The 15,065-nt window shown below is 37.8% G+C and overlaps 1 protein-coding gene across 4 annotated transcripts in view; it reads left to right on the top strand.

Annotated features, from left to right (window-relative positions):
- The window catches only part of GlcT (ceramide glucosyltransferase), a 61,608-nt gene extending 47,994 nt beyond the window's left edge, over positions 1-13,614 (top strand). For all 4 annotated transcript variants that reach the window (XM_017613700.1, XM_017613698.1, XM_017613699.1 and 1 more), the window contains exons 6-7: positions 12,493-12,948; positions 13,037-13,614. In XM_017613700.1, coding sequence (XP_017469189.1) covers positions 12,493-12,948; positions 13,037-13,243 — 663 coding nt within the window. In that variant the 3' untranslated portion in view covers positions 13,244-13,614. The remainder of the gene's footprint in view (positions 1-12,492; positions 12,949-13,036) is intronic.
- Positions 13,615-15,065: the final 1,451 nt, after the last annotated feature.

Genomic DNA, 15,065 nt, shown 5'->3' with positions numbered 1-15,065 from the left:
AACAGGTTTTTTAAAAGATTTAAGTCGTCAAACTCTCTTGCTTAGAAGGAATCTTCAAAGAAACTATATTCGTAAATTCGAATGCGATATTAAACAAAATCCCAATGCTTTTTGGGGTTATGTTAAGGCCAGAAAGTCATGCTCTAATATTCCTTCTGAAGTCTTCTATAATGAAAAACATGCGTCCACCTCTCAGGATGCTGCTAATCTCTTTGCAGACTTCTTCTGTTCTAATTTTCAACCAGCATCAGAAGCTAGTAGTAATTTTACTACACATGTTAGTTCCCCAATTAATTTTGGCTCACTCTATATCTCTTAATGACGTAGAGAATGGCATATTGCAGATAAAATCGACTTCGCAAACTGATGTAGATGGTTTATCCTCTATTCTTTTTAAGAATTGTGCGGCATTTGCTTATCCACTTTTATTAATTTTTAATAAATCTCTGGAACATGGCGAATTTATTGATGCATGGAAGGTCACCTCGATCACCCCTATTTTTAAAAGCGGTAACAAGAGTAATGTGACTAATTACCGTCCTATCTCTAAATTGTCGACTGTTTCCAAACTGTTTGAATATATAGTTAAACAGAAACTGTATTTTGCGGTTAAGCGCATAATTTCTAGCAACCAGCATGGCTTTATGGCCGGCAGATCGACTGTGACAAATTTAACTGTATTTTCCGAATATTGTATGTCTGCTTTTAATGATCGACTCCAAGTTGATACTGTTTATACAGACTTTGCCAAAGCATTTGACAAGGTTAGTCACTCAATACTAATTTCCAAATTAGCTAGCTTAGTTTCTCACTCTGTATTTTTGTCTTGGGTAAGATCTTATCTTTCCCTCCGTAATTGTGTAGTGGTTGTTGATAACGTTCCCTCCCATTCTTTTATTGCCTCTCGGGGGTTCCCCAAGGTGGTATTTTGGGTCCCCTGTTCTTCGTCATTTTTATAAATGATATATCTGACTGCTTCATTAACTCCGAATTTCTTCTTTATGCGGATGATTTAAAAATCTATACCACTATTTCTAGGCCTTCTGACTCAATGAAGTTGCAGTCAGATCTCAATAATGTTATAACATGGTGTCGTAAAAACCATTTACAACTAAATATTAGCAAATGTTTTAATTTGTCCTTCTCTAAGTCCCGTTTCCTAATTCCTATTTATTACGTCATTGGTGACTCTCAGTTAGCTATTCGCAACGAAATTTCCGATCTCGGTGTGGCTTTTGACTCTAAATTTCTTTTTAATAGTCACATTAATTTTAATTAAGTTTTTAATCCAATATTCTCGTGGAGTTAAGTGTAACCTTGCACCCGAGTCGATGTACCATTCGCTGCTGTTGAAGTTTCCGTTTAGGAAAACCGCACTAAATGCATTTGTTTGCGTTCGCAATTTTCTTTCGTTACTATTTGGACATTGATTTTTGTAATGACCCAATTTTTTACATCTAAGGCATTTGATAGTCTTTTTTATGCAGCTTGGTTTTTGAGAATCATTCGTACCAATATTGTTGTGTTTTCTTTCGTTCTTCGAATGAATTGCGAATGCACCATCAACGTCGTTCACGTGTATATCAGGAGACTCCATATCCATCAACTTGCTTTTAATGGAGTCTGATGTTATTTGTGTGCCTGAGTGTTCGATCCCCACGATCATAGGTGAAAAGCGATCAGGTAGACCTGCGAGTAATAGCGATCCGATCCAATCTTCGTCAATCTTGAAGCCCGTTCCTTTCAACCTCTGTGCAGTGTCAATTATTTGAGTTATGTATGATGTCATCGAACTACAATTTCCCAGCCGTATCTATATTATAAGACGAAGTAAACTGATTTCTCTAGAAAATCCGCTGTCATCCAATAAATTTCTCAGCTTTTTTTCGTCATCTGCAGCTTCTAATGTCCTTCCTGATTCTGGCTTGACACAATGCTTCATGCCTTCTAGTATTAGAAAATTCTCTGCTGCGAAACACCATTCGCCATAGTTTTCACACCCTTTCAACTTTGGTACGTTCAATAAATAGTTGGTAGCCATTGAAAAGCCGGCGATTTGAAGAAAACGCAAAAATGATTATACGCCACCGGCACAATTATTTCTTTGATTATCGAGTACCCGAGTAAAAACTGCAATTAAATATTTTTTTTTTTTGGTTGGGGGCTGGGCCCATAACCTATTAATAAAAACGTGACTTGCAGTTGACGATGTTGAAGGAAGAGAGAGTTTATTTCAAGGTTTTAGTGTATTAGTTCACAATGTGTACATAACAGGGTTGTATTATTTGGTATATTTCAACAGTTTCATTATCAGATATACACTGTTTTGCTAAAGGAATTATATCGTCTTTTAGATGTGATAAAGCGTTTTGAGTGCTTATCAGATCTATTTTTTTCAATGTCTCAAAATTTTTGGGAAGACGTGATTGTATTTCTTTTACTAATTGCTTAACAAACTGTATGCAATTTCGTGAAATTTCTTCTTTTTTCTCTATAGTTATTTGCTCTGACCTAATTAGCCTAAAACGATATGTTGACTCTTTGAACTTCATGAAGAGTGTCAGATAAATAAACCCGATATATATAATTCGCTCTATCATTATACATCTGTTTTAATAAGTTGGATAAATAGCATTGCTGAGCTAATGGCAGCGTATTGAAAAGCGTTTTCAATTCCAGCCACATTTTTAGAATTGTCTTAATAGCTTTTTCCATAGATAGCCAGCGTGTTTCTGCCATTAAGGGAATATTTATCGGATTCTCAGCATCAGTATTTATCAGCTTATAAATAGTACAATATGTATTTTGCCTTAATGGTGACTGCGAAAACCAGTTATGAGTCTATCTAATATGAATAATGAATCTATCTAATATCTAACTTATTTGGCAAACATCTTCTAGATGCAGAGGAAACATGAGTGACAAACGCAATGAATTAATATCAATAAATCTAGTTTGTATTTGAACTTTAATTTAGTGTATACATACGGTGACCATCCGTCCTGTTTTTTTGCAGGACCGTACTGTTATTCAAAGGTCTGTCCCCCGTAGTTTTTCAAAACAGAAAAACCCCAAAAGGTACTGATTTTTTCAATGTGTCCGCCTTTGTCCTGCATTTTATTCGATATTTTAAAATAATGATTTTGAAGCTTGAACAAGTCAATGCGTTCTAAATTTTTTGAGGCCATAGACATAAAAAGTAAAATATGTAGATACAAATTTATTGAATTTTTCTAAATTCTGTATAAAGTTTGACTTATGTGGTTTTGGTTAAAGAATGAACTTATTTTTATAAAAAAAAATTGACTTGAAAAACATTGCAAATATTTAACAAAAATCACCATGCACTCACTTTTAATAACCAGTTTGTTTTTTATACTACGTAAATTTACATATTTATGAAAGTGTATAGTATATATATTTTTTAATTGTCCTGCATTTTCTATTCATATTTATAGTCACCGTATGTATACACCATTATTGACACCTGTCATTACCGCGGCATTGTCTGTGTCAATGCCAATGAGTTTATAAATTGATCATTTAAAGTGTTTAAGTACGCGTTCAATACCCTCAACCATGATAAAAAAATAGTAAGGTAAAACCGTTCTCTCAATTAGTCGGCCATGATTTTTTTTTGAAGTTTCCCAACATTTTAAAATCATATAAAATTGAGAGTAAAAAAAAGGAATTGTTTAAAGTTGTTGTTGTTTGAGATTGAAAATGAGAATGTGTGTGTGTAAAATTTTAAAATTAAATTGCTTGCAAACGTCAAGAATTTGAAAAATTCCTCTCAGCGGTTCTTCCTTCCTATCTTTTTATCATGCCCTCAACTATACCAACGACTGTACCAGAGCTCAAATCAGTTAATGTCAGAAAGGTCGTTACAAATTTTTGATTATCTACACTTAATGTCTTATAACTATTCCTAAAATTTTTGACAGAGTTATATCGGTGCTTTCATCGATTATCATGCTGAAATATAATTTTCTAATATCGGCTATCAAATTTTTAATAAAATGTGGCGCTAAAACATTTTTAATAATGTGTGTGTATTTCGTTCGGTGCAAGGCAAACCCACTTGCTTTGCTATCAGTAAATTGACGGTTGCAGAGTTCTGATAAATTGTCTATATTTCTAAAACTACCGTGCATCGCAATGTATAAAGCAGTGGTCGGCGAAAGTTAAACTGTGTCTGTGTTGGTGAGCACAAGAGAACTGCTCCGCATGAGCAAAACAGTAGGAAATTATGAGAAATGAAACAAAATTTTTAACGCAACGGGCTTCAATAAATACATATAAATACATATATTTAACACATATCGTCACCTGGATGCAAAAAGAAAATCATCGTGGCTGAAATGCAAAGTCGTCACTAATAAAAAATTCAAAATTCAGTTTTTGATTGATATGATGGATTTCATCGAATTACAACTCCCACATAATTTAATGAAAAAATAAACATTTTAAGTCACGACCTTTTCCATTTCAGTTACGATGTTGTTACGTCTTTTTGCATTTCAGGTGACGATATGTAAATTAGTTGTTTACAATAATAGAGAATAACTTTAGCAAAAGTACCTACACTTGTTTTAGCACGAAAAAAATTTCTCGGGAATAATGCTTGATTGCAAGCAAGTCGAATTTATATGTACAAGGAGGTAGCGGTAGCCCAGAAGCAAAAAACAACACTAACAAATTATACGCCCATTGACAATCATAACAAAACAAAAGAACAACTAAAACATCATTTTGACATTCAGTTCAAATTCGCTTTGAAATCAGCAGCTGCAGTAACACCATCTTATATGAATTCGCCTTGATTGCAAGTGATGCCATATATTTTCTTTGCAAACATATGCTCTCTTGCTTATTATTGCCATTATGCTATGATTTTATCTACAGTTGCAAAGCTGCTTGCAAAACTACTTCACCTTTTTAAGATTCAGTTTTGGTGTCCTCAAATTAAAAAAAAAACACTAAAAAACGCACCAAGCACGAAAATGTAAACATTTTCGCGTTTTGATTTCAAAAAAGCACAAAGTTGGCAACAGTGCTGTTAAGGCTTCGCAATAGCGAACACCGAATATGGGACAAATACAGGACATTAAAAGAAGTTTCGCTTATCGTCTCGTAAATAAATTACTAGGATAATTGGTCAAAAAAGAGGACTGTGGCTTACAATACAGGGCGGTTGGTCACCGTATGTATGGTTCTTGCGGATTGGGCAGAGACTTAAATAGTCGTTGAGCATGCGTTCATCTGACCATATTCTGCATAAGAGTTGCAACTCAAACAATTTCAAATTTTTACATTTGGTGCTTGGTGCATTTTTTAGTGCGTGTTATTAGTTTGAGGACACCAAAACTGAATCTAAAAAGGTTGAAGTTTAATAAGTAGTTTTGCAAGCAGCTTTGCACCACTGGAGATAAAATCATGGCATAATGGCAATAAGCAAGAGAGCATAAGTTTGCAAAGAAAATATGCGGCATCACTTGAAATCAAGGCGAATTCATATAAGATGGTGTTACTGCAGCTGCTGATTTCAAAGCGAATTTGAACTGAATGTCAAAATGATGATTTAGTTGTACTTTTGTTTTGTTGTGATTGTCAATGGGCGTATAATTTGTTAGTGTAGTTTTTTGCTTCTGGGCTGCCGCTACCATCTTGTACATATAAATTCGACTTGCTTGCAATCATGCATCTTATCAACTCCTCGCCGCCGTACCTGAATAGCTCAGCTGGCAGGTTGTCAGCTCCAGCAGCTTTGTTGTTTTTGAAGTGCGCTGTTGCTATTCGTACCTCGCATTGTCAGGTGGTGGAGTATTGACTCCGTCATCATCGACTGGGGGCTCGGGTTCGTCTTCTACACAGCTTTCACTGCTGTTACCATTGTAGGGTGGAAAAGTGTTCCCTCTATAATTTAAGTACGTTCTGGACAACAGTCGCTAGGTCGCTATTGTTCTTAGAAGAGTTCGCCCTGGTCTTGAAACCTTTCGTAAGTCGCCTAACTTTCTGGTAAAATTTTCCTTACTGCCAACATTTCAAGCTTTTCGCACTCACGTATTTCGGCCTCTCTCCTTATTCCGGTAAATACGTCTCGTTTCCTTTCTCAGTTCCCATAGCTCGCGGTGCGCCCGATCGCAGCGTGGCCCTGTAGAGGCAATCTTTTTTCTCTGCAGCTTGACTTCCTAATCGTACGAGTTATTTTTTCGGGCTTGCTGAAATCCGAGTACTTCTTCGCCGGCGGTACTTAATGAACGGGAAATGTGTTTCCCCTGCTTGCATATTTCAGGTTGTTGAAGAGTGGTCCCTGAGAACAAGTGTGAGAGTCTCGCGAATGCTTTGGCCGTCTGTTGTGACTGCAGGTTTCCGACGTTGTACTTTCCTTGCATTTTTGGGCGCACATTTTTTGCTGTACAGAGGCGAGTGCATATTTTGGCTGCAACAAGATAGTAGTCCGAGTCGATGTTTGGACCTCGAGGAGTACGTACATGATCGATTTGGTTTCCCGGTTTTCGACCTGGAGACAGCCACGTAGCTCGATGGATCTTTCAATGCTGGAACCTAGTGCTGCATACTACAATACAATGGAACCACCGTCGGAAAATTCAGCCTCCACCACGAAACGTCCGACAACGGACTGATGCTGATCGACTGCGCCGAGGCCCGAAACATGGTGCGAGCTGTGGATCCACATTTCCCGCTCATTAAGTACCGACGCCGAAGAAGTAGTCGGATTTCAGCGAGCCCGAAAGAACAACTGGTGCGATGAGGAGTGTCAGGAAGCTGCAGAGAAAAAAGATGCCGCCTACAGGGCAACGCTGCGTTCGGGCGCAACGCGCGCTATACGTGAGTGCGAAGAGCTTGAAATGCTGGCCGACAGGAAGAATACCAGGGCGTACTCCTGTAAAAACAACAATGGCGACCTAGTTACCAATGTTCAGAACGTACTTAAATTATGGAGAGAACACTTGTCCACCATGCTGAATGGTAGCAGCACGGAAAGTTGTGGATACCCCAGTCGATGATGACGGAGTCGATGTCCTCCCGCCTGACTACGACGAGGTATGAATAGCAATAACGCAGCTGAAAAAAAGATGCCGGAGCTGACAGCATGCCATCTGAGCTATTCACGTACCGTGGCGAGGAGTTGATAAGGTGCATGCATCAACTCTTATGCACAATATGGTCATATGAACGCAGGCTTGACGACTGGAATTTAAGTATGCTCTGCCCAATCCACAAGAAAGGCGATCCCGTCACTCGCGCCAACTACGGCAGGATCAGCCTTCTAAGCATAGGTTACAAGGTCTTATCGAGCGTATTTTGTGAAAGACTGAAGCCCACCCTCAGTGAACTGATTGGGCCTTAGCAGTGTGGCTTTAGGCCTGGAAAATGCACCATAGACCAGGTATTCACAATACGCCAAATCTTAAAAAAGACCCGCGAGAAAAGGGCCACCTATTTGTCGGATTGAAAGCAGTTTTCGACAGCACTAAAAGGAGTTTCCTATACGCCGTTGTCTGAATTTGGCATCCCCGCCAAACTGATACGGCTGTATAAAATGACGTTGAGCAATACCACTAGCTCCGTCAGAATTGGGAAAGACCTATCCGAGCCGTTCGCACACCAAACGTGGTTTCAGACAGGGCGACTCACTTTCATGTGACTTCTTTAATCTGATGTTGGAGAAGATGATAGAGCTGCAGAACTGAACCGCTCAGGAACAATTTACTACAAGAGCGTGCAATTGCTGGCTTCTGCCGATGACATCGACATCATCGGTAACAAAAACCGCGAAGTTTGTTCTGCCTTTTCCAAGTTGCATAGGAAACAAAGCGAATGGGTCTGGTGATAAACAAGGCCAAGACGAAGTATTTCGTGTCATCAAACAAACAGTCGGCACATTCGCGCCTGGACACCCACGTGACTGTTGACAGTTATAATTTCGAGAAAGTGAAGAATTTGGTTTACTTGGAAAACAGCATTAACACCGATAATAATGTCAGCATGGAACGCAGAATCGCTCTAGCCAACAAGGAGTAAAGTCCTCTCTCGACGTACGAAAACCACACTCTATTAGTCTGTTTCAATAGTAGTCCGGTTTACAGGATTTAGTCAGAACTTATAGGAAGTCGTTCCTATTGACGTAAAACCTGTGAGTGGGAACACTTTTGAGAGAGTAACTGAGCAACTATTCCTAGTCAGAAGTTACAGGATTTAGTTGAAAAGTGTCAAACGATCAGCTGATTTGCATGTGCAAACAAAAACCGAAAGCGGCGAAAGAAAAGAACCTTATATTTGTAAAAAGATGGAAGTAAGCAAAGAAATGATTGAATATTTATAGGTTTTAATAATTATTTAGTGATATTTCAGCCAAATCAGTGTTGTACCAATGACATTTAAACAAACCGACTGACGTTTTTACAGGAAATAGTGCTTTTTGCGTTCACGTGCACTTCTGCATCTGTTCTCCTTTTACTCTCACTTGAGGCAGTTCCACAGGTTTTAGTCCGAAGTTTAAAGGAACAGACTCTATAAGTCACTCATCATGCCCGCTGGTATATGGTACAGAAGCATGGACAATGACAACATGTAATAAGGCGGCTCTTGGAGTATCCGATAGAAAGATTTTGCGGAAGATTTACGGGCCTTTCCGCGTTGGCGACGGCGAGTACCGCAGACGATGGAATGATGAGCTGTATGAGCTTTAAAACGACATGACCATAGTTCAGCGAATTAAAATACAGTGGCTCCGCTGGCTTGGCCATGTCGTTCGAATGGACACAGCCGCTCCAGCTCTGAAAGTATTCAACTCGGAACCAGCTGTTGGTGGCAGATGAAGACGAAGAAACGACTGTCGTGCTTTGTTGAACTCGGCCAAAATCGCTTAGGCTGTTACAGCGCCAAATAAGAAGAAGAAGAACAGACTCTAGGTACTAAATTATATTATGGATAGATACTGTGAGTACTAGCAGTTAAAAAACATTTTACTCTGTTCATCGATCGTAGTGAATTTGCGTGGGCTCTTGGACTACGTATTATCTGAGACTAATCTAGCGGAATTTTTCTTAAAATTAAGATAACTGACATTTGCATGAATATTATTCCGCTAGTTAAAAAATGTTACAAAATTCTGTAGTATGCCGAAGAGTTGAGTTGAGTTAAGAATTTGAGAAAAAATTCCAAAAAATCGAGTAGACTAACTCCGTACTTCATAGGTGTGAATACCTGTGTAATTTGAGCGAGTTTAAAGCTCTTGGTAAAACTCTTCACAAAAGTTATGTTCATAAATTTGAATGTGACATCAATGCCATCCCTAGGCCCTCCTGCAGCATTCCCTCGACTGTTTTCCATAATGAAAACTATGCGTACTAATTTTCGGAAGCTGGTAACCTTTTCGCTGATATCTTTAGCTCTAAATTTGAACCTGACTCGCATCTAGTTCACGACTTCTTGTCGGATGATAGCAGCGAATCCCCACTTAATTTAGGTGCCCTCTTTGTAACGCTCGATGACGTGGTTGATTTTATTTTGCACATCAAATCCTCTTGCCAAACCGACGCAGATGCACTATCTTACTTTTTAAAGAACTGTTCTGCATTTGCGTACTCGCTCTTATTAATTTTCAATAAATCACTGGATTGTGTGTTTATTGATGCCTGGAAGGTCACCTCTATCACTCATATTTTCAAAAGTGGTAAGAATAACGCTAGCAACTATCGACCAATTTCTAAATTGTCAACGCTTCGAAATTATTACAACTCATTGTTAGGAAAAAGTGGTATTTTGCGGCTAAGCACAGTGGGTGAAATTTCCGATCTCGGTGCGGTTTTCGACTGTAAATTCCTGTTACAGAGCCACTTAAACTGAACTATTGGAAGTCATATTCTATGCTTGCCTTCATTGGCCGATTTAGTTCAGATTTTAGTGATCCTTACACTTTGAAACTCCTATTTACATCACTTGTACGATCTAAATTATAATACGCTACCTTCATCTGGAGACCATATCTTGACTGTCCTATAAGGAGGCTTGGACCAACACAAAAACGTTTACTCGGTGTGCCCTACGCTCCTACATTTTACCGATCCGGTTCCTCATTATAGTACTAGGCGGCAGCTAATCAACTTAAAATCTTTAAACTCTAGAAGGACTATACTCGGGCTCACATTTGGCTTTGACACTTTTTGAGGTTGGCTGTCCATTCTTACTAGAACGCATTTACTTTAAGATAACGACGAGAAGTCTTCGGAATCACGACACTTTATCACTAGAACGAAGAGCTCGGTTTAAATTATAATTAAATGAATTGTTAAAGTAACGTCTTTTCTTGTTTGGTGTTATCATAATAATCTGTAAGAAGCTTCTATATTTTCTAGATTATAATTATACTAAATATAAATAAATAAATGAGTTGGGTGAGCTAGACAATATAAAAAGTACTTGTTGAAGAATTGGTTGCGCGTCGTGGCCATGGCAGAACCAAAGCTGAAATGGTGTTCGATTCTCTCCTTTTCTTCCTCATCTCTGCAGCTGCGGTTGGGTATCTCGCCCTCTTTCCATGCGTGCCCATAAGCAGGGTGCGGAGAACGATTACAATACGATCTTTCTCACAACCAGTCGCGGCCAAGTATTGAGTGCTTCCAGTTTTTCGAGATTGATAATGTTGCGCTGCGAACAAAAGCATTTACGATCTCTTACGAGCAATATCAATGTTCGTAAAGAATGCGAAAGAGAAGATTTCGCTGCAAGCAGTTACTCGGATGGTGCAGATTGAGTTTTTGAACGATCGCGAGCGTTCGTCTGGAGGATAAATTATTTATGTATGCATGGAAGTTTGTATGTTTGTAGCAAATTAACCACTTTGTGTGAAAAAAATGCCTGTATGTATATACATATGTATTTAACATTTCATACTTTAAGAACCTTTAATTAGGGAAATCCGTAACATTGTCTAATACTGCGCTGAAAAAATCATTATATTCTATTGGCTTGCTAGTATGCTAGACACTGAAGTTAATTTCTTGAAGGAAACTTAGGTATACAAATTTGTACAATAATAACCACTTTGTAGAAGTTTAACCACTTTGTGTGAAAAAAGGCCTTCATTCTATTTGCTAGTAATTCAATACCTGCTACCGTTTTGGCGAGTGTACATGCGAAACAGGCAGAAATTAAGATTTTCTTTTATCCTAGTTTTTTTACTGAAATATTAAATACTTTGGTTCAGAACTTGTACACGTACATAAACATCTAAGGTCTGTACACCGCTGCATTTGTGAACTTGCACCGTAATATCCAGAAATTTAATACATCGTGCACTCTGCCTGTTTATGGAAACGTATACGTATCAAAATATACTAAATTCAAAGATTTTTTTACCCCCGCTCTACCAACGAACGATTACAAATAAAATTTTCTCATATTAGCTCATTTTGCGATTGTATTTTACTGCGGTAAATACTTAAGCAAACGATCGTTAGAGAAAGCATTGCCTACGTTTTCGTGGGCGAGAGACCCCTATCGCTTTCGTACGCTCGTTCATTTGCAATATGTATACATAAACTCTTTGCATACGATCTCTTACCAACGAAAACGTAGGCAGTATTTTTTCTAACGCTCGTTTGCCCAAGTATTTATGGCGTAGGAGAAGATCGTATTTACAGGCGTTCGCGAGCGAATCTTGCCGCACCCATAAGTCAGTGTCCAGTTATTTATTATCCCGACTAGAAATGGATGCGAAATATCGGGACCCACGGTACTAATTTTTAAATGGCTAAGGAAGGCAGTATCGGGAAGGTCTTTAAAATTTTACCGGCGGGACTGAAAAAATAAATTTTCCGATACTCCCGACACCACCCGCGACTTCCAAAAACTCGGAAAATCTTCCTTACCAGAGTAATCAGAAAATTACAGATATTTCAGTATGACGATGGTAGAATCTTTCTTGAAAAATGTATTCAAGTATATTATTTAAAATTAATTCCACAGTCATGTGAATTTTATTTAGTGATGGACTCGGGACTCACAGGACCCGCGGTACCAACCTGAAAAACGTCGTGTACGTGACGTAAAAATTGAATGTCGAGATCAGAATTTAGTATTTAGTTCCGGGCCCATCTCTAATCCCGACCATTAATCTGCGAGATGTGGTTAAACCTAGTGGGAGCTTTATATCAACTTTTGATCAAATTTGTCTGGTAGTCTGACAGGTGGATTCCAAGAGGTTAAAGGTATGCCACGTCTTGAGAATGAAATTAAATCACGAAATAAAAATCGCTTCTCCGATAAAAGCGTGTATACTCTAATTCGTCTAGCATCCGTAAAAGAAATACTAATATACAACGCCCTTTGTGCCCATTAGCAGCAGCGCAGTCGCTGCCCCCCTCTCTGCTGCCCAACCCTACACAAAGTGATGCTTGCCAAACTTATTCATTCAGTATGACAATGACTATTTTAATTTTATTTAAAAATTTACCTTTTCAGATATTTTTCGGTACAGTACAGTCTCGAATTTACTTATCTGCTGATATTTTAGGCATCAATTGCCATACTGGAATGTCTTGTTTGCTACGAAAATCAGTAATTGATGAACTAGGCGGATTAAAAACATTTGGATGTTATTTAGCTGAAGATTTCTTTATCGCTAAAGCAATACGGGATAAAGGATGGAAAATGCATATAAGTAATCAACCCGCATTGCAGAATAGTGGCATATGTGATATAAACAGTTTCCAAGAACGCCTCATACGCTGGGCGAAATTGCGCGTGGCCATGGTACCGACAACAATACTGCTAGAACCGCTCTCTGAATGCATGGTATTGGGCGCCTTAGCCTCGTGGTCGGCGTCGCTATTATTCAATTGGGATCCATTAGTATTTTACTTAGTGCATGTACTCACGTGGTTTCTATCAGATTGGATATTACTCTCCATAGTGCAGGTATCTTATACATTTGTATGCAGTATAAGTCATATTTTATTGAACTATTTTAATATTGATTTCATTGTTTTTATTTCCTCATGTAAAGAACGGTTCACTATCGTTTCACAAGTTTGAGTTCGTTATTGGTTGGCTGTTTAGAGAGATAAGTGGTCCTTACTTATTTCTGCATGCGCTTTGGAATCCAGCTATCAGATGGCGAAAACGAACTTACAAACTTCAATGGGGTGGAGTCGCTTACGAATTACCGTCAAGTAATACAAATATGAGTACAAAACGTTTATTAGTATCATAGCATAAGTTGTCGATGCCAAAATATCAGCATGCTTATTTCAAAACGCTAAAGGGCAATAAAAATGCTTGTTTTTGTAAAGCTGGGCGCGCTTGTTTAGGGATAGCATTGATTTAAGGTGTGTTTTGGTAAATAATTACTTCTGTAAGAAAATGTATGAAGTGTTAGTATAAGTAGTCTAGTCGTAAATTTTATAATTTATGTAATAATGAAATGTATCATATTAATTATTAACGCTAAAAAAACAAAGCATATCATTCTTAAAAATGCTATAAAGAAATAGTGTATCAGTTAAAATTATATTCAATTGAGAAAATTCATAAGTCAATGTATAATACAAACATGGCTCTGTGTCATCTTGTTTTGTATTTGTATGTACTGTGTGATTTGATTTAGATGATTACTGGGCGACATGGTTTAATTGTCAATTATGTTCCAACATTTGTGGAATGGAATAAAAACCTTAGCGCCAAATGATACTGAAAATGGCGCAACCCGAAACCAATTTGTCTACAAGCTAAATTGAGTAGTCCACTTGCAAACAGCGTTATGTGATTTTATAATAGAAAGCCATAAATTTGAAAAAATGACTACGATAACAAGTAATATTTAAATTGAATCTTTTTTACTATTACCTGAAAATATTGATAAATAGGAGCCTTATAAAATTATAACATAACCTAACATGACATAAGATAACATTAACAGTCTATCCGACCAAAGTTTACCAGAAGATGGATACTCTTGAAAGTTTTTGAATAAGTATCATAGCGACTTTTGGAAGAAGAGTTAACATTTGATGCTATTTTTTCAGAATATAAAAAGATTTTGCACTATGTTGTTAGTGGACATGAAACTACTTTAAATACAGGTACGTAATCCACCAAAAACTAAAAATCGAAAAAATTTTACATAGCGCACTTTGCAAGTGGACTACTCAATTGTATATCGCTCCCAAATGCATTTAAATATCGCCGCAGCCTGCTGAGGTTTATGCTTAGTTGACAGTGAACAGTGGTCGAAAATAAATTTTGCAAAATGTTTGAAGTGTGATTTTAAGTTCGTCTATACAACAGAATTTATTATATTGTTTGTCTAATAAATCTATTGGCGGCCGCTGTGGTGTAGTGGTGAGCAGTGCCCGCTTCCACTCCGCAGGGCCTGGGTTCAAGCCCTGGTCAAAGCAACATCGCAAAAAAAATATAGAAAAAAGGTTTTTTCTTAACAACGATCGCTCCCGGCAGGCAATGGCAAACCTCCGAGTGTACTTATGTATTTCTGCCACGAAAAACAGCTTCTCATAAAAATACAATCGCCGTTCGGAGTCGGCGTAAAACTGTAGGTCCCTCCCCTTTCTGATACAACATCAAGGTGCACGCCACAGATCAAAGGAGAAGCTCGGCCAAACACTAACATATGCGTAAGCGCCAATCTATATATATAATAAATATTACAGGTAAGTACATTAGTTTTTATTTTATCTAAATAAAATCAGATGTGATAAATACGATCACTTCTTATATTTTCTTCTTTGCATTTGTACCAATTGGTCCCCGAGGAGTACTTTTGGGTTGTGTGCAGCGTTTTCGTTTTGCGCGCACGCCAACACTAACTGTGGGGAGTTTTGCCTCATAATTAGAAAAAATTCTTTTCGAGGATAAAATATATGTAATTATGTGTTATGAACAAAATGTAGGTGAAGTGTTATATCAATGCCTAATTAAGAATAATATCAATAGTTAAGAACATAATTAACGCTTGTGTTTCTATAAACTGAAAAACTCAAATCGTAGTAATTGCACTGAATGAAGTTTTCTTAAAAGTA

Source organism: Rhagoletis zephyria, unplaced genomic scaffold (genome assembly GCF_001687245.7).
Source record: "Rhagoletis zephyria isolate East Lansing unplaced genomic scaffold, Rhagoletis_zephyria_1.1 Rzeph_scaffold_00705, whole genome shotgun sequence".
In the NCBI taxonomy this organism is placed as follows: Eukaryota; Metazoa; Arthropoda; class Insecta; order Diptera; family Tephritidae; genus Rhagoletis; species Rhagoletis zephyria.
The sequence above is the reverse complement of the archived record's forward strand: the minus strand, read 5'-3'. Positions and strand labels throughout refer to the sequence as shown.